This window comes from Corvus hawaiiensis, chromosome 24, assembly GCF_020740725.1.
Source record: "Corvus hawaiiensis isolate bCorHaw1 chromosome 24, bCorHaw1.pri.cur, whole genome shotgun sequence".
Taxonomy (NCBI): Eukaryota; Metazoa; Chordata; class Aves; order Passeriformes; family Corvidae; genus Corvus; species Corvus hawaiiensis.
In genome coordinates this window covers 6,358,492-6,385,190 of record NC_063236.1, presented here as the reverse complement: position 1 = coordinate 6,385,190, position 26,699 = coordinate 6,358,492, and the positions used below count along the sequence as shown (strand labels likewise).

At 55.5% G+C, this 26,699-nt stretch overlaps 2 protein-coding genes across 3 annotated transcripts in view; both read right to left on the bottom strand.

Annotated features, from left to right (window-relative positions):
- The window catches only part of GNAI3 (G protein subunit alpha i3), a 28,726-nt gene extending 8,334 nt beyond the window's left edge, over positions 1-20,392 (bottom strand). The window contains exons 1-4 of one of the 2 annotated variants that reach the window (XM_048327874.1): positions 20,202-20,392; positions 6,874-6,916; positions 6,631-6,772; positions 4,742-4,899 (exon numbers count right to left, since the gene is read on the bottom strand). In XM_048327874.1, coding sequence (XP_048183831.1) covers positions 4,742-4,899; positions 6,631-6,772; positions 6,874-6,916; positions 20,202-20,319 — 461 coding nt within the window. In that variant the 5' untranslated portion in view covers positions 20,320-20,392. The remainder of the gene's footprint in view (positions 1-4,741; positions 4,900-6,630; positions 6,773-6,873; positions 6,917-20,201) is intronic. The other variant, XM_048327873.1, reaches the window with a different exon arrangement.
- A 1,305-nt stretch (positions 20,393-21,697) lies between these two features.
- On the bottom strand, positions 21,698-24,808 carry GPR61 (G protein-coupled receptor 61). Its single transcript, XM_048327875.1, has 2 exons — positions 24,408-24,808; positions 21,698-23,177 (listed from the first exon to the last, which is right to left on the bottom strand). Exon 2 carries the CDS (start codon positions 23,000-23,002, stop codon positions 21,698-21,700), a length of 1,305 nt encoding a protein of 434 aa, XP_048183832.1. The 5' UTR covers positions 23,003-23,177; positions 24,408-24,808.
- Between the last annotated feature and the right edge of the window lie 1,891 nt (positions 24,809-26,699).

Genomic DNA, 26,699 nt, shown 5'->3' with positions numbered 1-26,699 from the left:
ACAAGGAAGATAACAGAGCTCCTCCCCTCATTATCCTGCTCACAGCAACCTTGGAATGGTGATTTCCCGTACAATTCACTCCTTTTGGTGCTAGGAGGAAGGATTTCAAAGGCACAAATAGCTCTGAAAGTCCTTAAGGGGGGAAGGAGGGAGAGGAGGAGGGGAAAAAGAGGAAGGGGGGGAAAGAGGGGGGGAAAAAAGGGGAGAGGAAAAAAGGGGATGGAAGAGGAGGGGAGGGATAAAAGACGAGGGGGAAGAAGAGAAGGAGGGAAAAAAAGGAGGGGGTGAAAAGGAGAAGGGGAGAAAAGGAGGGGAGGAAAAAAACCCACTTAGAAATAATCTAGGTTTTATCCAGCATCATGTCAGGGAATTCAGGCCAGAAGTGGCATTTGGGAACACGAAGAGACCTGCAGGAGTAGATGAAGGCTGATCAGGAACTGTGCTAATTGCCCGTGAGACTGCAGATAATTACCTACAGGCTGGGATCTGCCTGAATTCTGGGAAAAGTATCAAAACTAGGAACGAAAACACTTTAAAGCGTTATGTGCTTGGTGACATTTCCAAGTATCTTGAAAATCTGGAGATGTGTGAAATGGAAATATCCTTCACATTCACCCTGCTGCACCCTGAACAGGGGTTTAGATGGGATATGGGGAAGGAATTCCTCCCTGTGAGTGTGGTGAAGCCCTGGAATGGAATGCCCCGAGAAGCTGTGACTGCCCCATCCCCGGAAGTGGCCAATGCCAGACTGGACAGGGCTTGGAACAACCTGGGATAGTGGAAGGTGTGTCCCTGCCATGGCAGGGGGTGGAATGGGATGGGTTTTAAGGTCCCTTAATCCTGGGATTCCATGATTCTGGAGCCAGGCTGAAAGAGCTGGGAATACTCAGCCTGGAGAAGAGAAGGCTCCAGGGATGGAGACCTCAGAGCCCCTTCCAGTGCCTAAAGGGGCTCCAGGAGAGCTGGAGAGGGACTTGGGACAAGGGCATGGAGTGACAGGACAGGAGGGAATGGCTTCCCACTGCCAGAGGACAGGGTTAGATGGAATATCGGGAAGGAATCCTTCCCTGGGAGGGTGGGGAGGGCCTGGCACAGGGTGCCCAGAGCAGCTGGGGCTGCCCCTGGATCCCTGGAAGTGTCCAAGGCCAGGTTGGATGGGGTTAGAGCAACCTGGGACAGTGGAAGGTGTCCTTGCCCAGTGGAATGAGATTGGATTTAAGTTCCCTTTCCCAGCTGTGCACAGAGGTCCCAAATGCTTCTCCACGGCCCTGGCTGGAGGCAGGAGCTGGGAGCCACAGAGCCACTGCTCACGTCAGAGGGAAAGACAAATGGGAAGTTGCAAAAAGGAGAGTTAAAAAAAGAAATGTTTGCAATATTCCATAAAACCCAGGGTGGCTCCAGGGGGCTTTAGCAGACTGTGCTGGGAAAGGCACTGAGCATTTCCACATCAACAGCTTGGACCAGGAGCTACTCAAGTGTTCTTTTTAAGACAAGAAAAAGGAAGAAAACATGGAAAACACTATGATTCCAGGAGAAATTGTTTGGATTAGTGTTATCCTCCACCCCCTCTCCTCCCACACCACCTCCGGCCTGCCAGGGCAGTGCTCCGACAGGCAGGATCTCTGCCTGCACAAGGGAAAGGGCTCAGTGATGCAGGAAACAGCAGGAAGGGGAATTTTTGGAACAATTCCCTGCTGAAATGCTCAGCTCTCTGCCACAACACCCCTGCTCTTGATGCCACCTGATTTTCACAAGCAGTTACTTGTCTGTTCCTCTCTTCCTCCATTCCACGTGTCTCAGCCCCAGAATCTGATGCGGAGCCAGAATTGGTCTGGAAGCACAGCACAAAACTGGATTTCAGCTGGAAAACCAGCAAATGGGGCATGGATTTAATGGCTGCTCACCCTGAGGTTTCAGTGCTGTTTGCAGGAGATAATGAAAGGAACAGGGAAGTGAAATTCCCAAGAGAAGTGGGACAAAGCCTACATCATCCCAGCACAAAAAGGGATGCAGGACATCCATCCCTGGTGGTCAGGCACTGGAACAGCTCCCCAGGCAATGGTCACAGCCTCAAGGCTGACAGAGCCCAAGGAGCATTTGGACAATGCTCTCATCCATGGAACAAAATCCCCTCAAACACAGGGTGCGATTTGGGGATGTCCTGTGCAAGGCCAGGAGTTGGACTTGATGATCCTTGTGGGTCCCTTCCAGCTCAGGATATTCCATGATTCTAAGCGTGGAGAAGGAAATTAATTGGGGAACACAAGAGATAAGGCAGGTCAGGAGCCATGTGCTGAGGGGAAGGAAAACCCAGGGAATTCTGCAAGTCCGGTGGAAGATCCAGCCCTTTACCAGCATGAACTTGCTGTGAAGAAATGAACCCACTGGCAGCATTTCCCAACCACGAAGTTGCCGAGCTACAGATGCACAATAACATTTGTTTGGTGCAACTTCCTGTGGTTTTGGGACAGGAAGCTGAATTTTCTGGGGCACTTCTCAGGAAATGCCTGGGTGGCTCATCCCGGGTGCAATGTCCCCATCCCAGGCTGTGCCAGCTCCTGGCAGCAGCCACACCTGCACCTGGACATGGGTGGGTGGCAAATATCCAGAAACGGGAAGAACCCTCCAAAATCCCACCCCTGGAAGGCAGTTGGGTCAAGCAGGTACCTACAAAAGCAGGGTAACACCCTCTTTTCCCCATCTGCTCCTTTTCTCCAGCTGCCTTCATCCTCCTCCTCTTCCAAAGCCATCCAGACGCACACCAAGGTTCCTCCTTCAGCTCCATTCCTGCTCTCTGCCCAAGTCCTTCATCTTTCCTCCTCTTCTTCACATCTTTCCATTAAATCATTCCTTCCTTTCCCCCTCCTCATCAATCTTCCCTCCCTTGGAACCTGGCCTTCCTCCTTTCCTGCTGCAAAGGCATGCACAAATCCAAGAAGTCTCCTGTCAGCCCTTCCCTTGATACAAACCCCTGCCAAGGTGCTGCAAATTTAGAAGGATTCTGCCTTATTTTCAAGCTTAAATATGCTCTGAACAGCAAAACCCTGCAGGCAGTGAGCTGTGGCACAGCTAAAGCTTCTCCACAATGCTCTTCCCAACTCATTTTTCCAAGGTTTAAAGCTTAAATTGAGACGAGTTTTCAGCTAGAAATGCTGAACCCCAAGATCACCTTTCAGGGTGTCAAATATTTGTTGTAGAGACACCAAGAATGTGAGTTTAAAAAGAAAAGAGGGGAAAAACCCAACAACTGTTTTACTCATTAAAGAAACAATTTCCCTTTCCTGCACTAACCTGCCCTTGGAAAAAGATCAGGCATTTCATCAAAAATTCCATTAGCAGCCTGTTTATCTACTTGGAACCTTCCAGGTGTTCTACAGCTGTGTTGATTTTAGGACCAGGACAAGAAGATTTTAGAATCAGAACAGTTTAGAGACAGCATTGCCTGTGAGGTGCCAGGCATAGGGACAGGAGGAAAGGGAAAGCTGTAAGGAGAAAACTGGGAATATTGACCTGCCAGGTGAGGAGATCCCATTTCGGAAATTGCTGAATGTCAGGAAAGTGGCAGTTTAAGTTTTAGGAGTGTTGCTCCCCTGTGCAGGGACAATGGAGGTGACACAGCTGAGAACTTGCCACTTCCACAGAATCTCAGAAACACTGAGCTTGGAAAAGACCTCCAGGATCATCGAGTCCAACCACTGACGTTGTCACCAGACCAGAACAGAGCACTGAGTGCCACCTCCAGTTGTTCCATGAACATCTCCAGGGATGGGAACCCCAAACCTCCCTGGGCAGGCCCTGCCAAGGCCTGAGCGCCCCTTCCATGCAGAAATTCCTGCTGATGTCCAACCTGAGCCTCCCCTGGCCCAGCCTGAGGCCATTCCCTCTCCTCCTGTCCCTGTTCCCTGCGAGCAGAGCCCGACCCCCCCGGCTGCCCCCTCCTGTCAGGGACTTGTGCAGAGCCACAAGGTCCCTCCTGAGCCTCCTTTGCTCCAGGCTGAGCCCCTTTCCCAGCTCCCTCAGCTGCTCCTGGGGCTCCAGACCCTTCCCCAGCTCCGTTCCCTTCCCTGGTCACGCTCCAGCCCCTCAATGTCCTTCTTGTCATGAGAAACCCAAAACTGACCCCAAGATTGGAGGTGGGGCCTCAGCAATGCCCAGCGCAGGGGACGGGCACTGGATGGTCCGGCTGGACGGGCACTGGATGTTCCTGATCCAAGCCAGGTGCCTTTGGCCTCTTGTCCCCCTGGGCACATCTGGGCTCATGTCCACCTTCACACAAGATGCCAAGTTTCTTCCATGAAACCAGCACATTTGTCAAAAATCACATTTATCAAAATTAGATTAAATCCCTCCCTGTGAGGGTGGGGAGGCCCTGGCACAGGCTGCCCAGAGCAGCAGTGGCTGCCCCAGCCCTGGAAGCGTCCAAGGCCAGGTTGGACAGGGCTTGGAGCACCCTGGGCTAGTAGAAGGTGTCCGGGCCCATGGCAGGGGTGGAACGAGACCTCTAAGGTCCCTCCCAACCCAAACCATCCAGGATTAAATTCACCAAGGCACAAAACAAGGAATGTGGGGTTTTCCCCAACGCTCCATAGAGGGAAGACAAACAGCACCACATCCCCCTGTGAGCCCAGCCCAGCGCAGACAGGACCTTCCCAGCCAGTCCCACCCCGCTCCAGCCACACCGGCCCCTTCTGCACCATGCTGGGAGCTGGGAAGAGCCCAGGAGCTGCTAATGGTTCCTTACTAGGATGCAGAATCGTTCAGCTGGTATTCCCTGGATCTGCTGAAGCAGGCCTGCACTCCAGGGTCTCTCCAGAGCCGTTTGATGACTCCAGCCAGCTCAGCCGTCATCATTCCCTCCTCCGCGCTCCCTGCCAGCACGAACAGCTGCCGGGCATCGTCCTGCAGGACAGAGAACGCATCATTTGGGATGTCCATCCACTGAGACCTTCCCCTTCCTGGCACCAACAGCAAGGTTCAACATCTTGGGATCTAATTAATCACTGTTCTAATTAATCACCGTCCAGTCCATCCAGTTTTCTCCCAAAAGTCATGGAGTTGTTGACCTCCTGCAGCCAGAAAGGGAAGTTTTGGGGAAGAAGCTCCAGGCTGTGGGGTGAGATGCCCTGATCAGAGATGGCCACAGCACTTCCATGGGGATCACAGCTCCGAAGGCACCATTCCCATCAAAACCGTGGGGTTTCAGTGATTTGGTGCAATGTTCCAGAGAAACAGTGTGGGAATGCTGATGTGCTACTCCAGACCAATGAACTGAACTGGAGGTTTTACCTGGAAAACCTCTGTTGGCATGGCACAGCACAGGGAAAAGGGAAAGAAAGTGAGTTCTGAGAGATGATGGGATCAAAGCTTTGAGGATTTGCCTTTTGCTGCTAGAGCTGTCGGAAGTGAGGGAGACTGACTCTTAATAAAACATCTCATCAGGAGATGGGATGGACTGATCAGGATCTGAGCATGAAAAATCCCCCTCAGAAGCCAGCGCAGGACCTGGCTCTTGTCCAAGTTATCCAGTGGATTAGGACAGGGAACCCCACACTGCCCCAAAGCCCCCTCTGCTTTTACTCCTACCCTGATCAGACCTGTCAGGTCCTTGTGGGAGCTGTGAGAGACCTTCCACTATCCCAGGATTCTCCTCCTAACACTGGCTCCTCTCCCCTGAGCCCCGAACCCCCCTGGGCATGTGCCAAGCTCAGGGTGCTGATCCCAAATCCACTTTATTGAGGTGTTAACAGCCAAAATGCAGAGGGACCCCAGTTCTGGATCTGTGTAGGTCACTCCATGGTTTGATGCATTTGGCTATCCTTGGCCTTTTCCTGGGAAAGCATGGCAAGGTTTCTGCCCTTCAGGATGGCAAAAATTCACGGCACTCAGCTCTTGTGAAGCCACCTCAGCACGGGCAGAAAACTGAGAAAGGACTTGGAGTCAGCATCTTCCCCATTCCAGCTCCAAGATCCCAACTCGGCTTCGACAAGCACCAGGAAAGGTGGAAGAGAACTCCAGGAGGATTTGGAGCAGCAGCTGGACAACAGCCTGGGTGAACATGTGAGTGCAGATGTGCCCTTTGGCCAGGACTTCGAATCATAAATCCAAAATAAATACCATAAATTCGAACCATCCGGGGCTCGAGCAACTGTAGCACGAGGCAGAACAGTCACAGTGCAGCCCTGTGCTGACACAATTCCTTTCTCCTGCACATTTCCAGGAGTCCCTAGTTCCCACTCTGTGCCTTTCCCACCACCACAAGGATCAAGGCTTCCTGACTTCCAGCTCAAAGTGCTGGACACAAATGCAAGAAGCAGGCCAGGGAATGCGCAGAGTTAGATGGGAGAGGAAAAGCAGGGCCTCAAACCTCCCAAAATTTCAAACTCAAAATTCCCAAAAATTCAAATAATTTAGAGAAAGATTTTAGGACTTCTTAAAATTTTTTGAGCATTCAAGCTACTAAGGATTCTTACCCAAAACCTCAGTAAAATATTGATGCTTTGTACTGACAATACACTAAAGTTATGACAGGTTTTTTGACACTTTATCTTGTAACAAATCTATTCTGCCCCGGACTGAAATTCCAGGATTCATTAACACAATTCAGACAAAGGAAATAAATGGAATACTCACTGCTCTGGCAACTTCTCCAAAGTCTATCTTTAGCCTCCCCATGGCTCTGATGATGGCTATGATGGATTGGATGGTGTTGCTGTACACAACCACTTTATACTGTTTGCATTCCTCCTCTGAGTAGCCATCCTCATGGATAATCCTGGAAGAACACCAGGTTATTATTCCCAAGCCAAACCAGAAGGGCACCACACATTTCTTATCCCATCTCACACAAAAACAGAGGTTCCAGCCTGCACTCACTTCATCTGCTTCACGATGGTGCTTTTCCCAGACTCTCCAGCACCTGAAAAGCACGAAAAACATCCAGTTAACCGTATGAAACTGAAAGGAAAAGCAGGATGTGCTTTTTCCAGTTCCCACAGAGAAGTTGATGGGGTCTGGAGTAGGATATTCCTCGTGCATTGCTGTGGGTAGCAGAGTTCCACCGTACTGTCCCGGCAGATCCTTCCTGGATTTTATTTACAGATGCCAACAGTCACCATGAGTTCATCTGCTAAAAAACCCTGGAATTTCTCAATTTCCAGAGGTCAACAAAGGCAGCCAGCAGGGAGACAGGTCTGAAGAACTGGGATGAGGATTTATCCAACAGAGCAGCTCCCATCCCTCACTCCAGGCCAAGACAGCCAAAGTGCATCAGCATCCCCAGATGCTCTCACCATTACTGAGCTGGACAGGAAAGGACTTAAACAACCAGGAGGGAAGTGACCTCTGGCACGGGCTAATTTCCAGGTGAAATCTCAGAGCTGCAGGTATGTCTGCATCCCAACAGCCTTCCTTCAAGGAATGTCAACAATACCTGGCTTCCAAACCTCTGCAGAGCTGGGGGGGCAGTTATCCCTGGGGGCGTGGGGGTCAGTTATCCCTAGAGGGGGGTCAGTTATACTGGGGAGGTCAGTAATCCCTTGAAGAAGGGTCACTTATCCCTAGGGGGGGGGTCAGTTATCCCTAACTGCAAAAAACCAGCAAGTTCCCTGTTTTCCCTAGTTTTTTGTCCCAGATCCCAGAGCACTCCCAAACCAAGTCCCTCCTGTATGGCTCAGGGCAGTGGACACCTGGGATTCCAAACCCTCAGTTATCCTGGTTGATGGAGTCAAGCAGAGCTGCCCACATGCCTGTCCCAGCTGGGAGCGTGCCTAAGGCAGGCATGGTGCTCCTGAAGTCAGCAGAACTCCAGGACTTCACCTCATGTGGCAGCAGGAGCTCAGCACCAAGGAGCTGGCTCTGCCACTGCCTCAGGGCTCCTCGGCCTCAAGACTCCCCAAGCTACACAGCTGGGCTGGCTGCAGGCAAGGAATGATGCTGGACCTGCTTGGATTTGGACAGATGACTCAGGCGAGCGCAGATACAATAAAACACCCGTAGAATTCCAGACTGGTTTGGGTTGGGAGGGACCTTAATTCCCATCCTGTTCCACCCCCTGCCATAGGCAGGGACACCTTCCACTATCCCAGGTTGCTCCAAGCCCAATCCAGCCTGGCCTTGGGCACTGCCAGGGATCCAGGGGCAGCCACAGCTGCTCTGGGCACCCTGTGCCAGGGCCTCCCCACCCTCATAGGGAAGGATTCCTTCCCAATATCCCCTCTAAGCCTGCTCTTTGTCAGTGGGAAGCCATTCCCCCTCATCCTGGCACTTCAGGCCCTTGTCCAAAGTTCCTCTCCAGCTCTCCTGAAGCCCCTTTAGATCTCAGGTCTCCCTGGATCCTTCCCTTCTCCAGACTGAACATTCCCAGCTCTCCCAGAGCAGCTCAGTGTTTGTGGTCAGGTATGAAAACATTAACACTCTGTGGACTCAGCACTTCCACCCTGGGAGGAGACAAAGCCTCATTTTTATTTCCCACGGCCACTCTCCACATTCCCTGTGATTTCCAATCTCCCGTGTCCCCAAACAGCCCCGAATTCAGACTGAGAAGGGACTTTTGACATGACCTCTCTGGTTCTGCCCTCTCAGCATCACATTCACTGTCATTTCCTCCTTAGATTATCCCAAAATAATCTCCCACTGCAGCCAAGCTGTTCTACCTGTCACCAACCCCATCAGATCCGACCCTGCCAATACAACGCTAATTCCAACCAGATTCCTTTAACCTCTTCCCTTCCCTCCTCAACCCCAAACACTGCTGGGTAGAGCAGCAATTCCCCTCTCCAAAGTTACTCTCACCTTACTACAAAAGGATGAGCAGAGGGAGAAAGTAGGAACCCACATCCTCCGAACTGTCTCCTCACTAACACACAACCCCAAACTGGCTCCTCAGCCATGGCCAAGCAGTGAGTTGTTATTCCTAAAGAAGTTTTTCCTGTTGTTCCAGGTTCTCTCTCTCAGGCAAGAGCCACCCAGACAAGGTACCTCATTAACACTCACTGAAAAACATCTCCCCTCCAGCTCCAGCTCTGGAATTGAAGGCTGGAGCTCCTGCTGGGATGGCCCAGGAGATGGGCAATGCCGGGAAAAGAAGGGATTAACACTGCCCATGTCTAGGCTGACACAGAGGAACAGCTTCCCACTGACAAAAGGAGGATTAGATGAGAAAATTGGAAGAAATTCCATGAGGGTGGCGAGACCCTGGCACAGGTTTCCCAGAGAGGCAGTGGCTGCCCCATCCCTGGAAGCAACCTGGTTCAGAAGGTGTGCCCACGGCAGGGGGTGAGATGAGCTTTAAGGTCCCTTCCCACCCAAACAGTCCCGGGATTCCATGATTCTGGAGACCCTCTGTTCTGGAGGCAGGCTGGGAGAGCTGGTGGTATCCAGCCTGGAGAAGAGAAGGCTCCAGGGATGGAGACCTTAGAGCACCTTCCAGTGCCTAAAGGAGCTCCAGGAGAGCTGGAGAGGGACTTGGAACAAGGACCTGGAAGGACAGGACAGGAGGGAATGGCTTCCCACTGCCCGAGGGCAGGGTTAGATGGGATATTGGGAAGATGGGAATTCCTCCCTGTGAGGGTGGGGAGGCCCTGGCACAGGGTGCCCAGAGCAGCTGTGGCTGCCCCTGGATCCCTGGGAGTGTCCAAGGCCAGGCTGGACAGAGCTTGGAGCACCCTGGGATAGTGGAAGATGTCCCTGCCCATGGCAGGGGGGGTGGAATGGGATGACTGGAAGGTCCTCTCACTCCACTCCAGCCAACCACTCCCCATTTTACTCATCCTTTCTGGACCTAATTTCAACATCTCTGGGTCTCACTTCTGCCCTTTGACGCTTCTCTAAACACTTGCAGATGTTCACACTGGACAAGCTGCAACTCCCCATTTTCCAACCCACTGGAAAGGGTTTGCATGAAGAGATCCATATTGGACCAACTCAGCAGCTTTTATCCTGCACCCTTCGTTCTCAGCTCTGGGGACCCCCATGTGCGGTGTTTACACCCAGTGTGGCTGAATCCTTCAATAGGGTGATAAAAAATGGGAACTCAAATGCTACTGAAACACTGCTTCAACCTAGAGCAAACTGATGCTCCACACTAGAAATTCACATCAAGAGTGGATAGAGTTACACTGGAATTCTTACAGGTTCCTCAGGCAAAGCTCCAGATTCTGGGATCTTAGGCAGGGACTAGATGGGGAGCCAGGAAGACCTCAAAGATCATGAGATGTGAGAGTGGATTTGAACCCATGGAAATCTGGGTGTTCCTGGGACATTTCTGCCCATCAAAGGAAAAGCAAATCCTTCTCTTCTGCTCCCATTAGCACAGCCAGACAGGGATCACATCCTGCCACAAGAAAGCAGGGCTGACCTCAGCGTGAATGGCATAACCCCATGGAAAAACTGCTTCAGAAGCCTTAACTTCTCTCTTCCCAAAATAGCAGCAAGGAACCTCTTTATCCCACCCTGGACACAAAGAGCAGCTCATCTGTTACAGGCATTGTCCCACTCCATGGACACAGGACAAGAATCCCACAACGTCCCTGTCCTCAACACGTCCTTCCACGAGAGTCCACCTATTCCCTCTGGAAACCAGATGAAGCCAGGAGGCATCCCAGCTCCTGAAAACCCCCACACCTCACCCAGTGCATCCCAGTAACACCCCAGACCGCCCCAGCGACATTCCAATAACAGCCCAAACCATCCCAGTAACATCCCAAACCATCCCAGTAACACCCCAAGTGCTTAGGGAAAAGCTCAGCACCTAAGTGCTGGAATTCCATCTCCAAGGATAGCAATCCCTGTACAAATTCCTACAGCCAGACCCCTTCTCCCTCCGGAGCAGGAGGGAATTGGAGCAGCTTTCCAGCTGTATCAGCGCTGGGCCTGGGAAAGCAAAGGGTACAAAGGGGGGAAATTATCATCCAACCACTTCCCCCAAGGAATCCAGAGGATTTCCTGGAGCAGGAGATGGGAAGCCAAGCAACTTGGCATGGCCACATGCTGGAGATTACAGGGAAGGGAGCAACAAAACACAGCTTGGAGTGGGAATTCCAAGGGAGGAATTCCACACAACCCTAGACTTCTGCTTTAAAAATTCTCCAAGGAGGTAGGTCAGACTCCCTACACCTTCCAGACTCAAGCATCCAGTTTCCTGCTCCAGAAAGTCCTAAAAATCCTATTTTCAGTGCTTTTTTTCCCCTGAAGTGGTATCAAAACTGCATTAAACTGTACTTCAGGAAAGGAGTTCCACACACACAATTAAGCAAGTTTCTGAAGAGAAACCAGGTCACTGCTGAAACAAATCCTTCCAGGGACGGAACAGGGATGCACCCGGACAATCCATTAAAGTACAAGTGAAGAAGATAAAACTGAAGGGCCTGCCATGGGTGTGTGGCTTGGACCTCCAGGAACAGTTCAGAGACTCCGCAGGGATTTGGCAGGAACTCCACGAGCCCATTCTTGAGGTGCTGCAACCCTTGGTGATCTCCCAAATCCAGGGGTATTTCTCAGCAGTTCCAACATCCCCTGTTAAACAGCTCGGGAATAACCCCAGGTGCTCACGTGAAGCTCCAGGGGTGAGTTACAGACCCGGGAATGTGACAGGACCCTCCATAGGAGGAGCAGGCTGGAAGCAATGCGGCTCATCTGGCTGTGGTTACAGCTCCCAAATCCCAAATGAAACCAGCTCCCCTCAGACAGGCTGAAAGGGGCCAAAACAACAGCACGACCAAGTTGGGAGGAATCCAGGTCCAAAAATATCCAGTGGCTTTAGAGCCACTGGAAGCGTGGAGCAGGGGCTGTTCAAATCATCCTAAATCCGATGGGTATCTCCCTGATAAACAGATGTCTCCTTTATTTAACACTCATCCCACCCCACAAGGAACACAGACATCTCCCCTTACCCACCAACACCCTCCTTAGTTTTCCGCAGCACTGCATTCCCGATTTGCATTCCGTGAGGAATATCTCCCCAACAACCTCTGCCATCCCATGGACCTGTGCAGCCCCAGTTGGGGAAAGCTGAACTATCAAATCCTCATCCTCTTCGCCACTTCCCTCCTTCCAATCTCACCGTGTGGAATGCATATCCCAACATCCTGACCTTCCTAGAGCTGCCATCCCTGATAACACAGATCCCATATTCCCTTGTCGAGGTTTTTTATTTCAATGGACATCTAGAAAACTCTTGGATACCACAGAATCACATCCAACAAGAGAACTGCACTGGCAAGCAGGAGAAAGGGAAAAACACTGGAGAAAGGAGCAGCAGTGTTGTACCACCAGGCTTGAAAAATCCAGCTATTGTTGCAAAAGCCAACAGGAACCAGGAGAGATTAGGCTGACACTTCTAATTCCATAAGAATGATGGGAAAAACAATATATTCAAATAAGCACAGCACATGGGCTGGCCTCAGCCTCACTGCAGAGGGAACAGGAGCCAATGGCACAGGATAAACCCCGTGAGGCTGTCACTGCCTCTGGAAGGGATAGAAATGGAGGCTTGGGTAAGGAATGGCACACTGGAAACAGAAGCAACACTAGCCCCAGGATCACTTCAGTGAAATTTCAAGCACTGCTGGGCCTGCTGGAGCACATGGGCTGAAGCTGACATGGCTGACCAGCAAAGGTACCTGGAAGATGCACAGGAGAGAAGCAGCCCCGATAGAAGATTTAGAATCAGAGAAGGAATCCTGGAATGGTTTGGGTTGGAAAGGACCTTAAATCCCATCCCATTCCACACCCCCCCGCCATAGGCACAGACACCTTTCACTATCCCAGGTTGTTCCAAACCCCATCCAGCCTGGCCTTGGACACTCCCAGGGATCCAGGGGCAGCCACAGCTGCTCTGGGCACCCTGTGCCAGGGCTTCCCCACCCTCAAAGAATTCCCATCTTCCCAATATCCCATCTAACCCTGCCCTCGGGCAGTGGGAAGCCATCCCCTCTCATCCTCACACTCCAGGCTCTTGTCCAAAGTTCCTCTCCAGATCTCCTGGAGCTCCTTTAGGCACTGGAAGGTGCTCTAAGATCTCCTTGGAGCCTTCTCCTCTCCAGGCTGAGCATTCTGAGCTCTCCCAGCCTGGCTCCAGAAGGGGTTTTCCATTTTGCCTTGAAAGTACTGGAACCCCAACCCAGCTTTAATAAAGGCTTTAAACATGTAACAATTACTTCAAAGCTTAGAAACATCCCATGACCATTTGGAAGGTTAAAATATCTCCAGGAATTCTGCACTATTCCTGGGAAACATGAGGCTGGAGGAACCTGCGCCTGTCCCCTACACCCAGACCTGAGCGAACATTGACAGTTCTGAGAAATTCCTTAAGGAGTTGCTGAAACAGCCACAAACCAGCAGCAAACCCCCCTCTGCTGCCTCCCTGCAAGTGCTGCAGGCCAGGCTGGATGGGGCTTGGAGCAACCTGGTCTAGTGGAAGGTGCCTGTGCCCATGGCAGGGGATGGAACGGGATAAGCTTTAAAATCCCTCCCAGCCCAAATCATCCTGGGATTCTATCAGCACAGATCCAGCCCAGACGTCAGATTTGAATTTGTTTTTCCAGCTCTTTGATCTCCCCCAGGAGTGTTTTGAAAGAATTGTGGCTGTTGTCGAGCAGCGTGCCTGGAGACCCCCATGGAAAGGCCTGGTGTGGCTCTTGGCTGAACATCAAACCACCATCCCCGGCCTCCTGGGCACCCCCTGATCCCCACAGCTCCTCATCCACACTCTTAGGGGATTACAGAACCATGGAATGGTTTGGGTTGGGAGGGGCTGTAAAGCTCTTCCCATCCCACCCCCTGCCATGGGCAGGGACACCCTCCACTAGACCAGGTTGCTCCAAGCCCCATCCAACCTGGCCTGGAACACTTCCAGGGATGGAGACTTTAGAGCCCCTTCCAGAGCCTAAATGGGCTCCAGGAGAGCTGGAGAAGGACTTGGGACAAGGGCATGGAGGGACAGGACAAGGGGGAATGGCTTCCCACTGCCAGAGGACAGGGATAGATGGGATATTGGGAAGGAATTGAGGGTGGGGAGGCCCTGGCACAGGGTGCCCAGAGCAGCTGTGGCTGCCCCTGGATCCCTGGAAGTGTCCAAGGCCAGGTTGGACAGAGCTTGGAGCAGCCTGGGCAAGTGGAAGGTGTCCCTGCCCACAGAAATGAGATGAGCTTTAAGGTCCCTTCCAACTCAATCCATTCCAGGCTTTCATGATAAATGGATGTGCTTGGAGATACGGGGTAAAAAGGCCAGGTCTGATGTCTTTGGCTCCAAGTCTGAGTGGCAACAGCAGAGAAATAGCCAAGCAAGGCCTGTTAAATGGGAGTTAGATGACAAAGCAACAGATAACTTGGAAAGAGGGAACAGTGGGAAGAGCCAAGCTTGGAAAAGATACTCCTTAGTTTTCCTGATTATCAAGTGTCATCTTGTGCTGGGCCTGTTTTTAAAAGTCAAACATCCACTGAATTTCCTGCAGGGACAACAATCCTGAGCTGTTCCAAACATGCAGCCGGGCTCTCCCTGCCTGGCAGCTCCTGCTGAGGGATAAGCTCATTCCCCAAACACGGGGAGCTTGCGGGGGATGGAGACCCCAAACCACTGAGCTCCAGGAGGCCAAGCTTGTGTGCCAGCATTCCCAGTGTTTGTTTCTAAAGCTGACCCAGGCAGTACCACGCCGGTAACCAGAGAAGGTTAAAGGAGGTGCTGAAGTGACCAAACACCAACTGGGAAAACATGAAACAAGAGCCAGGCATCGGATCCCCAGGAACAAAGGAGACAGGACAGGGATCACCACAAGGAGCGTGCTAGAAAAATAATCGGCATCTGTCCCTCATTTCAGCTCCAAACCCCATTTAAGTCATTAAAAGACCATTTTTCAATCCCACCTCTGCAGGGAACAAGTGCCTGCTGCATCCCAGGAGGAGTGGGCATAGCTCTGCTCACTCCAAACTTCCAGGAGATTAGATCCATGATCTAATTAAAAAATTCCTCTTTACAGCTCCCTCTGCTCTTCCGAGAAAAGTTATTTCAATGCTCTGCCTCAGAATTTAATGAAACTTGAACCATATCCAGAGGGCTCTTGGAGGATAGATGGAATGGCAACTCCTCAACCAAGCTGTCTGCTGGAAATTGTCCATCCCCAAATCCCAGTGCTGGGCATGGACACTCACCCGTGTGTCCTGACACGAGCACGTGATGTACACACAACACAGGGGACAGAAGAATTCCCATCCCACAGCTGGAAAATGGCATTGTGCAGAAAAGAGGGCGTTTGGTGGAACAAAAGCTCTTTTCCAGGAGATTAAATAAATCATGGCTGATTCCTGAAAAACTTGAGGAGTTCAGGCACTCTGGAGATAAGGAGCATTTTGCCTGCCCTGCATGTGGTTTTGGTGCCAAAAAGGCAGAACAGAAAATCAAGGGGAAGGTGCACAAGAGACCCAATGGAAAGGTGGGAAAACATGGGTGGAAGCTGCAGCTCCAACACCTGAGGACAGGGAAATTCTAGCCTCCAGTGCAGCTGTGGAAAGACCTCCTCAGAGCTCAAAGCCCACAGAAGAGCTGTGTCTTCAAAGAGATCTGACCTATTATAATCATGGAATTGGTAAGGTTGGAAAAGCCCTCTCAGATCGAGTCCAACTGCATTCCAGCACTGCCATGTCCACCCCTAATCCACACCCCAAGTGCCACATCCACATGTTTTTTGAGCATTTCCAGGGGTGGAGACTCCACCACTGCCCTGGACAGCTGTGCCAGGGCTGGACAACTTTGCCATGAAGAAATTTTCCCTGATATATAACCTAAACCTTCCCTGGTACAATCTGGCTTGAGTCAGGTCCTTGTGAACTGTGTGAGAACCCTCCCATGGCCACAAGCCACCAGGAACCTCCAGCAGACCCAGATACCCACAGGATCAGAGAAACAACAGCTCCCTGCAGCTTTCCCAGCAGGATTCCTCCATCAGATCCCACAAGGAAGGACACTTGGAGCAGCAGCCACTGCTGGGACAACATTTGGAGACCAACACTCCATCCCAGAGCTTCCTATCACCATTCCAAGGGCATTCAGCAGCTCCAGAGCTGAGGAGCAGCCAGGTCTAACCCCCAGATGGATCCTCTGGAATAGGGATCCAAAGCACAGCTGCTGTGCTCCGAGAAAAGCCACTTCAATTAACGATATCATTAACTGCAGCACCAGCTCAGCCTGGATTTGCATCCCCAGAAAACACCTTCCTGCCTTAAACCAAAGCACAACCGAAACAGTGCTGAGGACGCTTTGGGGAATTCAGGAAAGAAAAAAGCTTGGAAAAATCAGTGTCAGGAAAAAGCCGAGGGCTCCCGGAGCAGTGGAGGGTGAATTATGCAAATTAAGGTTATTTTAAAACAAATTTATGCTTTTAATTGTTTTTGCATTAATTAGCAGCACCACTTCAACGTAATTACACAGAGTATCCAAAGCCAGGGAAGCTGTCCAGGCTGGGTGTTTTGGGCAAAACCAGTCCAAAGCTGGTGCATCCACAGAGCCAGAGCCACAAAAATGCCCTTTACACAGGGATTTGGGAATGGGACAACTCTGGAATCCAGCTTTCCCACCTGGGGTCACACAAACCCCTGAGACATGGCCCAGAACATGCCAGACCTTGGAAAGGCACTGGAAGCGGAGTGAAGGATCTGGGTTAGCGCCTAACCCAACCAGGAAGAGCTCCAGCACCCTGCTCCATCTGGCTGCTCATCCCAGCTGGAAAAATCTGCCAGCTCTCCCCATCAGCAGAACCACAGATGTGCCTGCCAAGGAGCCTTTTCCTGGGGGCAAATGGGAGTGAGGGCTCCTGGGCCATTCCCAGCTTGTTCCCAGCCTCCCAGGAGCTTTGGCTGCTGTTCCAGAGAGTGAACCCATGGTTGCCAGCACTCTGACCATGCCAGTGGCAATGCCAGCGGAGCTGCCAGTGGCATTCCTCCATGGAACAACAATTACATCCCACAGGGTCGTAACAACCAGGGTCAGTCATTATTCAGTACTCAGGTTTCATTTGTTTTAGAAAACATCCCCAAAACTCGGAATTGCTCAACAAACTTTGGAGTTGTGAAAGGAAAGGACTTGAAATCCCTGTGGAGAAGCTGCCAGGAACAGCTCCAGGATTAACATTACCCCAGCAATCCTGCAGTTATCCAGGTGCTGGGGCCACTTCCTTCAGCATCCAAACCCTCTCCCAGGTGGCAGGCGCTGGAAAAAATCAAGCCAAAGCTCCCAGGAGAAGGAAACACAACTGGAATTCTCTCCCCTTCCTCCCCTACTCAAGAGAAGATAAAGGTTATGGAGGAGAGAAAGGAAAACACACCCAAACCCTGATTTGGGGATTTCTGTCTTCCTGTCCTCTCCCAGATCTCCTGATTTTTGGGCTATTTGACTTCCTTTCCTCTCCTCTCCTAAGATCTTCCAATTCTGGCTGTATTTGCTTTCCTCTTCTCTTCCCAAATCTCCTGATTTCAGGTACATTTTACCTCCTTTCCCCCTCTTTTCCTGAATCTTCCAAATTTAGCTGTATTTGCTTTCCTCTCTTCTACCAAACCTCCCAATTTTGGGTATATTTGCCTTATTCTTGCTCTCCTCTCCCAAATCTTCTCATTTTGGCTGTATTTTACTTCCTCTTTTCTTCCCAAATCTCCCAATTTTCAGTGTCTTTACTTTCCTCTCTCTTCTCCTCCTAAACCTCCTGATTTCAGGTGTATTTTATTTCCTCTTCCTCTCCTCTCCCACATCCCCCCTGATTTTCATGTGCACTTGATTCCTCTCCCAAATTTCCTGATTTGGGCTGTATTTCACTTCTTCTCCTCTCCCAAATTTCACGGTTTTTGCCTTCTTCTCCCTCTCCTCTTCCAACCCTCCAGATTCTGGGTCCATCCGTGCCTCCCCAGCCTCCTCACAGCCCAGCTGGGAAGGATCCAGCTCCCTCTCCACAGGCACAGCCCTTTCCTCGCTCATCACAACTCTGCAGATCTCAAACTGGGGCAACTCTTTTAGCAGAGCTGGGAAGGGTGGGTGGCCTCCAAACTTCAGGAAAAATCCATTCTTTTTTCACCAGTCCTCTCTGAGAGGAGCAGAAACTACCCAGGGAATGACACGAGACCCTGCAGATCCAGACAATTTTAAGTGGGATAAAAAACCCTTCCTCAAACAATGGAAAAGTCCTCATGGACTTTTCCATCGGCTTCATGGAAAGGATGTTTCCACTGCAGATAATTTCTCCTGGGAATTCCCTATTCTGCTTTACCTGCACATCAAGAACGATGTGTGTGGGGAGATTTCAGCATTCCCTGGTATTCCCAGGAATCACCACACTCAGTTGTAAAACCAGGAAATATCTGAGAGAGATTTGCAAGTGACAACCAGGTGCAAACGTGACCTGGGATCAGGTAGATCCAGAGGCAGGTCCAGATGAACATTCCAATTACTCCTAAAAAGCTCCTCACCTGAAGACACACCAGGAACTGCAGGAATTTTCCTGCCATCCAAAAAACAAGAGTGACCCAAAATCAGCTGCTGCTCTGAGCTCTAAAGCCTCACCTGGTCTTTAACACATTCCAACTGATTATTGTACAATTTTTGGAGTACTCCCCCCATTCCATGCTTGCTGATAAGACCAATCTCATCCTCAAAGCCTTCGGTGCTTTGGAAAAAAAAAGTCATACAAAAACACGAGGAAAGAATTATTGCAGGGAATGTGCAAGTGTTGCTTATTAACACCAAAACAAACACCTGGAGAACAAAGGACTCTCCTGACACACAGCCAAGAGCTTTTCCATGGACACACCAAGTACAAAGCTGGGAGCAGCTCCGGCAGGGAGCGATGAAAACGGGCTAAATGAGAAAGAAAAAGGATTCCTGGAGCAGGGTGGTTCCTTAACACATCCTGCTCTAACAGGACCCACTCAGCGCTGCTGTTCGGATCCTCACAGACTCCATCTGTCTCCTCCGAGACGGCAAAATCAGGATAATCAAAAATATACACCCAGACCTTGAAAAGAGAGACCAGCGTGAGCAGATGGTTCATCGGCCCCGAGTGGTGCTTATAAAATGTGAGGATTTGAACAGAATTCCAGAATCCCAGACTGGTTTGGGTTGGAAGCTCATCCCAGTCCATCCCCTGCCATGGACAGGGACACCTTCCACTGTCCCAGGCTGCTCCAAGCCCTGGCCAACCTGGCCTTGGACACTCCCAGGGATGGGGCAGCCACTGCTGCTCTGGGCACCCTGTGCCAGGGCCTCACAAGGAGGGATTTCTCCCAGTATCCAATTTCTCCCCAGTATCTCATCTCAATCTGCTTCCCCAGCCTTCAGGGAGGGCAGTCTGTGCCTCCTCTGAGCTTTCATCATCACTTCCAAGAACTCCAGAACACAGATCAAACCCAGCAAAACTAAAGGGAATCTGCCGCCCTTCCTATCCATCCAGCTCTTCCCAGATCCTGAGAAAAAGCCAAGAGGCAGAGAATTGACACCTCCTGTTCCCATGCGCTGAATCCCCCCAGGACGTCCCACCTCTGCTGGTCCCAAATGCATGGACTGGGAACTTAATTCCAGCCCCAGCATTCCCTCCCTTCCCTGCCGGACCCGCGGGATGAGACCTGCCTCTCCCAGCCTTGGCCCAATCCCACCGGGGAGGGACCGCCCTCCCCCCGGGCAGCCAGGAGGGAGCATGGGGAAATTCCATCGGGACACGGAGGAGACATTCCATCGGGAAAAGCCCGAGAGCCGCATCCCAGGACAGCTCAGAACACCCGAGCCCCCCACAAGGATGGGATAAGCCATGCCCTCCCCCTCGAAAGGGGACCAGGGGTCCCTCAGGACCCTTCTCAGCCCTCGGGGATCCCTCGGGAACCACCTCAACTCCCCCCAGGGATCCCCCTCAGCCCCCCCAGGGATCCCCTGGGACCCTCCTCAGCCCCCTCAGGGATCCTTCGGGACCCTCCTCAGCCCTCCCAGGGATCCCCTGGGACCCTCCTCAGCTCTCCCAGGGATCCCCTGGGACCCTCCTCAGTCCCCCCAGGGATCCCCCGGGACCCTCCTCAGCTCTCCCAGGGATCCCCTGGGACCCTCCTCAGCCCCTCCAGGGACCCCCACTTCTCCATTCCCAAACTCCTTCCTGAGGGTGAAGGCCCCCTTTGCCTCCCCAAAGTCCCTCCCGAGACCGGAAACCCCCATTCCCCTCTCCCCCCCGGCCCCTCCTCACCGAGCAGCAGCAGCTTCACCTCCTTGGCCGCCTTCTCGCCGTCTTCCCGCAGGTTGCGGTCGATCATTTTACTCCTCTCCACCGCCGCCTTATCCTCGGCGCTCAGCGTGCACCCCATGGCGGCGGCGGGGGCGGCCGGGCGGCCGGGGGCGGTGGGGCCGGGACCGGGACCGAGATCGGGATCGGGATCGGGATCGGGGCCGGGATCGGGGCCGGAGCTGCCTCGGCCCGGGCGGCTCCTGAGGCGGCGCCGGATTTCCGGTCCTGGGCCGCAAGGCACGCCGGGAAATAAAGTCCCGCGGGCTGAGCGCGTGAGGAGGGCGCTGCTTCCGCCTCGGTAGAGCGGGGCATGATGGGAGGAAGCATCACCTTCCGCCACGTTAGAGCGGAGTATGATGGGGGAAAAAAAGCGCTTTACTTCCGCCTCGATAGAGCGAGACATGATGGGAAATGCTCGACTTCCGGCTCGGTGTGGTGGGCATGATGGGAGTTGTAGTCCTCGCTGGGGTCCGTGGCGGCCGCAGACCCCCAGGCCCTGCCTACCCTCCCCAGCCCGCCCTCATGATGGGGGCTCAGGCTCCGCACCCCCAGAGGGCCGGGCCTCGGCCCCGCGGCTGCCAGGCGGGCTCGGGGAAATGGGAGCTGGTCTCCGGGACTGAGGAGGGGTCTCAGGGCAATGGGGGGATGGAGGGAACCCCCTCCACAGGAACCCCCCTCCCCTCCCCGGCTGTGGAGTGGCCACACAGGGGTGGTGGGCACGGAGCCACCTCTCCTGGGGAGCCCCCAAACACGAGCCCCACACTCATCCCTTGCCCATCACTGGGCTTGTGCCCCCCAACTGCTGCCCCCCAACCCCGGTGGTGCCACGGGACCCCCGAACCCCGCAGTGGCGGCAGTGCTGACCCCCCCCCGCACCCACCCAACGAGGGTCGTGGGACCTCCCCAGTCACCTGTGATGGCAGCAATGAGGATCCTCCCACAGCCCCGTGAGCATCGTGGGACCCGCAACCCCCCCCGGCAGTAAGGACCCCACACACATCAGCAAGAGTCGTAGGACCCCCAATCCCCCGCTGTGGTGACAGAGACCCCCCAAATCCCAACGAGAGCCGTGGACCCCCAATCCCCCCCCAGCAGTGAGAATCACTCCCACTCCAGCAAGTGCCATGGGACCCCCACCTCTCCATGGCTGCAGCGAGGAGCCCCCACCCCATCACCCCAGTGGGCACTGCGGGACCCCCCATTTCCCTGTGGCTGCAGTGAGGACCCCCCACACTCCAACAAGTGTTGTGGGACCCCCAACCCTCCACGGCAATGTGGTACCCCCAGCCCAGTAAGCACTGTGGAACCCCCAACCCTCCATGGCAATGTGGTACCCCCAGCCCAGTAAGCACTGTGGGACCCCCAACCCTCCACGGCGGTGACGAAGCCCCCTCTCAACAAGTCACTATGACCATCTCTCCCCTCACAGCCACATTTACCCCAACCCCCCCCAAACGCTACAGCCCCGCTTTGGCAGAGCCCGCCACGGGCATGAACACCCCACTCCCCCCACCCCACTCCATCCCCTCCGCCGCCGCCTCCTCCTCGATCTGCCCCGGGATGCGGAAATCCACGGGGGGCAGGTCCCGCTCGGGGCTGGGGGGCTCTGGCGGGCGCCCGGTACTCTGGAGGAACTGTAGAAAGTTCTCCTCGATGGAGCCCTCGCGGCTCGGCAGCCGCAGGTCCTCCTCGGGGGGCTGCTTGAAGAAGCAGGTGAGGAGCCGGCCAAGCTCCCCGCGGATCTGCCGGTTGAGGCAGCCGTAGAAGAAGGGGTTGGAGGTGAAGCAGCAGAACCCCAGCCAGGTGACCACAGTCTCGGCTGCCGGCCCGGCCAAGGGCCGAGCGCTCAGCGCTGTGTACAGCTGGAAGGAGAAGTAGGGCAACCAGCAGAAGAGGAACTGGCCGCCCACGGCCAGCAGCACGGCGGCCGCCTTGCCCCCGCCAAACATCCTCTGCGGGGTGGTCCGAGGAGCCCCTGAGGTGGTGACCATGGTGGAGCGGCTGCTGAGTGATGCCGAGCGCCGGCGCGGCGTCTCCATCCAGGTGGGCGGCGGGCCGTGGTGCATGGCTGCCACCCGTGCCACCTTGAACATGCCGCAGTAGACCACGACGATGATGAGGAGGGGCAGGACGAAGTAGAAGGCGGCGAAGAAGACCACAAAGACCTTGCAGGACGGCCCCCGGCTCCACTGCAAGGAGCAGCCGTGAGCGCCAGGCGCAGGTGGGCGGTCGGGGGACAACCAGCCCAGCACGGGCACCAGCGAGGTGGCCACAGCCTTGAGCCACACACCAGCCAGCACTCCGGCCACCAGCCCCGCGGTCATCCGCACCTCGTAGCGCAGCGGGTGCACCACGTAGTAGTAGCGCTCCACGTTGACGGTGGAGATGGAGAGGATGCACATGGAGGTGAGGCACACGCTGAGGAACAGGTACACGCGGCACACGGCCTCGCCCAGCCCGGGGCTCTCGAACACCGCCGAGCCCGACAGCATCTCCAGCGGCATCAGCGTGAGGGCAGCCAGGAAATCCACCAGGCACAGGTGGAACACGAAGACGAACTTGCGGAGCGCCGGCGTCTTTGCGATGACCATCATGACGGCGGCGTTGCCCACAATGGCCGTGAGGTCCAGCAGCACCATGAAGAACAGCCCCACAGACTTGGAGGCCACGTCCTTGGGCTTGGCCTCGGCCGTGCTGTTGGGGGGCCGGGACCCCCCTCTAGAGCCATTCCAGCCCCACGGGGAGGGCAGGAAGGGCTCCATCCTGTGCCGCCGGCCTGGCGGCAAGTACGGCGCAGCCGGGCATCGCCAGAGGGTCACATCCTTGCTGGTCCGGGGGTGGGGATGGGGGGGGTGGGCCGCTGTGGGGGTGGCACTCAGAGTACCCAAAGGTGCCCCCCAGCCCCACTCATCTCCCCGCTGCTCAGCGAGGGGGTACCTGGGGGAGGTGGAGCTGTCACTGGGGGGGGCAGGACCCTGGGAGGACCCCTGAGCACTGAGCTGGACCCCCAGTTGCAGCCCCCAGGTATCTGGGGGGAGGTGGAGCTGTCAGGAAAGGGGGAGAGACTCTGAAGGGACCCCTGAGAGCCAAGCTGGAACCCCAATTGCAGCCCCCCCAGTACCTGGGGGAAGGTGGAGCTGTCATGGGGAGAGACCCTGGGTGGAACCCTGAGAGCTTGGGGGGGCTCACAGGTGACTTCTGAGCCATGGCAGGGGTCACAGCAGTGCTGGGGGGAAGGTGGAGTTGTCATGGGGGGGCACAACCCTGGGGGGACCCCTGAGAGCTGAGCTGGACCTCCACCTGCATCCCACAGGTACCTGGGGCAGGTGGAGCTGTCAGAAGAGGGGGGAGACACTGAGGGGACCCCTGAGAGCCATGGTGGGATCACAGCCGGCCCTTGAGAGACACGGGGCGGGTCTCAGCTCAGGTGTGACCCCCATCCACAGCCCCCAGGCACCTGGGGGGAAGGTAGAGCCGCCAGAGGGGACAGAGAGCTCTGGGGGACACCTGAGATCCCAGGGAGGGTTCAGCTGTGACCCCCCCCCCACCACAGTCCCCATCACCCCCTCTCCGTCTCCACAACCCCCTACATCAAAGCCTTTTCCCAACCAAAAGCCTCATTCCCCCCCAAAATGAGCAATTCTGGGGTAAACCCCCCAAATTCCAACGTTTCAACCCAAACCACCCCAGTGGAGTCCTTTGCCCAGAGTGTGGGGACCACACGGGGGGTGGGGGGGGGCCGGGATGGGTGGGGGGTCCTGAGAACGAGGAACGGGGAGGGCCCAGCACCCCCAAGTCCTGGGTTCACCCTTTGTGCTTCGAGGGCCTTGTGTGACCCCCCCACCCCGAGCTCACACCCCCTCCATGGGGATATGAGGGGGATGCGGGGGCTACCCCGGCCCCCCCTGGGTGTTCCCCAGCGGGGCGGGGGTCCCCACCCCTGCACCCGCTGCACCCCGAGGGAAGGATGCTGATGGAACATGGGGGTGCAGCCGCGGGTCCCCCCCTCCCCTCCTCACTGCCCGCTTCCCTCGCCCAGCGCCCCGGAGCGATGTCACCCGTTGGGGACCCCCCTCCCATCCCCGGGGGAGTCTCCCCCACCTCCCCAGTATCTCCCCACCTCCCCAGGCCATCGCCCCCGCGGGGCTGCTCGGCCGCGGCACCTACCCTGGGGGTCTGCATGGAGCCGGCCTGAGGGCGCGGGTCCCTGGTCCGGCTGGGGGAGGGGTCGGGGCTGGGGGGTGTCCCCGGGGTGGCGGGGGATGCTCGGGGCCGGAGCCACTGCGGCGAGGGCTGCTCCGCACCGCCCGGCTGCCGGGTCCTAGCGCCGCCCGCCTCGCCTCGGTACCCCGGGAACGGCCCCCTCGGGCCCCGGAGCTGCGGGCCCCGGAATCGGGGGGTCGCTGCCTCCCGAAGCCTGGCTTTGCCCCCCCAGTGGAGGACGGAGGGTGGGACGCCCCCGGGTGCTGCCCCGCGTGTTGCTTCGTGCCTCAGTTTCCCCATTTGGCTCCCAAAAGCGATGGGGAGGGGACGGGGCCGTGGCTCGGGGGGAGAAGCCCCTCGGGGGAGGGAAAGGGGGAGCTCGGGGGGTGCAGCGGGGAGGTGAGCTCGGGGGGGAAGGGTTGGGAAGGGGGCGATGGGGTGCAGATTCACAGTGGGGGCCAGGGGGTGGGGATGGGGTGCGGAGGGTGCCGGGGGGGGCGCTCAGAGGGGCCGCAGAGCCCCCCCAGCTCTGCCTACCCCCACCCCAGCGCCCCCTCCCTTGGTCCGAGTTCAGCAACGGAGCAAGCGGGATGGGGTCGGTGCCCCTCCCCGCCACGCCCCGTGCCTCAGTTTTCCCAGGACATCGCCATTCCCTTGCAGGAAGGGGGGGGCCCCATCTTTTCCATCCCCCCAAAATCCTGCTCGGGCTGCGAACTTTCCCCCTGCAGTGCCCTGGCCCCCATCCCAAGGGTGCCCGGGTGGGATGCGCGGCCACCAGGATCCCATTCCCGGGATGGGGGCTGACAAGTGAGCCGTGGGTGACGTGTGTCCCTGCGCATCACGTGTCCATTGCCAGGCTACGGGCTCCCAAAAATAAATCCACCCAAACCAGATTAGAAACGCCCGACCTCGGATGAACCAGCCCTGGCATTCTGGGGCCCGCGGGCGGCTCCCGGTGGGACCCCGGGCACCGGGAACACCGGGAATAGCGGCACGCGGCTCCCGGTGAGCAGGAACAGGGCGGATCCGCGGGGATCCATCCTGCCCGGGGTCCGGCCCCTGTGTCGGAAGCAGAGCACGGGAGTGGGTCCTGGTCCATAGAGTGGGGGAACACACGGAACCCCCTTTTCCTGGGAACTCGTGTGGGCAGCAAATACCTGAGGACACCCCGCTCTGGTACCCCAGACCCCTGACACTACAGCAACCCAGTCCCCAAGCACTGCACTGTCGCAGCCCCCGGCATCCCAGTGCCCATTTTCTTGGCACCCCCTATGCCAGCACCTCGGGACCCCAGTACCTCAACATGCTGGCATCCCAGTACTCAATACCTTGGCGCCCCAGTACCCCAGCACACTGGCCTGCTAGTGCCTCAGCACCTCAGCACCCTGGCATCCCAGTGCCCCACACCCCGTCACCCTGGCACCCCAGCATCCCAGTGCCCTGGCACCCCAGTGCCTCAGCACCCTGGCACCCCAGCAACTGAACATCCCAGTGCCCCTGGAACCCCAGTACCTCAGTGTCCTGTCACCCCACTATCCCAGCATCCTGGCACCCCAGCACCCCAGTCCCCAAGCACCCCCCTATCCCAGCACCTCGGGACCCCAGTACCTCAACATCCTGGCATCCCAGTGCTCAATACCTTGGCACCCCAGTACCCCAGCACACTGGCCCTCCAGGATAGCAGCACCCTGGCACCCTAAGACTACTGACACCCCAACATCTTGCTACCCCAGTGCCCCAGTCCGCAAGCACTCCACTATCCCAGCACCCTGGCACCCCAGCAATCCAACACCCCAGTGCCCCAGGACAGTGGTACCCAGTACCTCAGTGTCCTGTCACCCCACCACCACACCATCCTGGCACCCCAGTAGTCCAGTACTCTGGCCCCCCAGTACCTCAACATTCTGGCACCCCAGTACCCCAATACTCCAAGCTAGCCATCCTCCCGCACCCCTGCCCCTCAGCCCCTGGCATCCCAGTACCCCAATACCCTGAGATACTCATCCCCCAGCACGTCTGTACCCCAGAACCCCAGGGTACCAGTGTCCCAATACCCCAGCACCCCAGGTTACCTGTGTCCCAGTACCCCAGCCCCGGGCACCCCAGTACCCCTGTCCCTGTCCCATCTGCAGAGCCCCTGCCGGACACGCAGGTTAAGCGCGTTCACGTGTGTGTGGGTGTGTGTGGGTGTGTGTGTGGGTGTGTGTGGGTGTGGGTGTGTGTGTGTGTGGGTGTGTGGGTGTGTGTGTGGGTGGG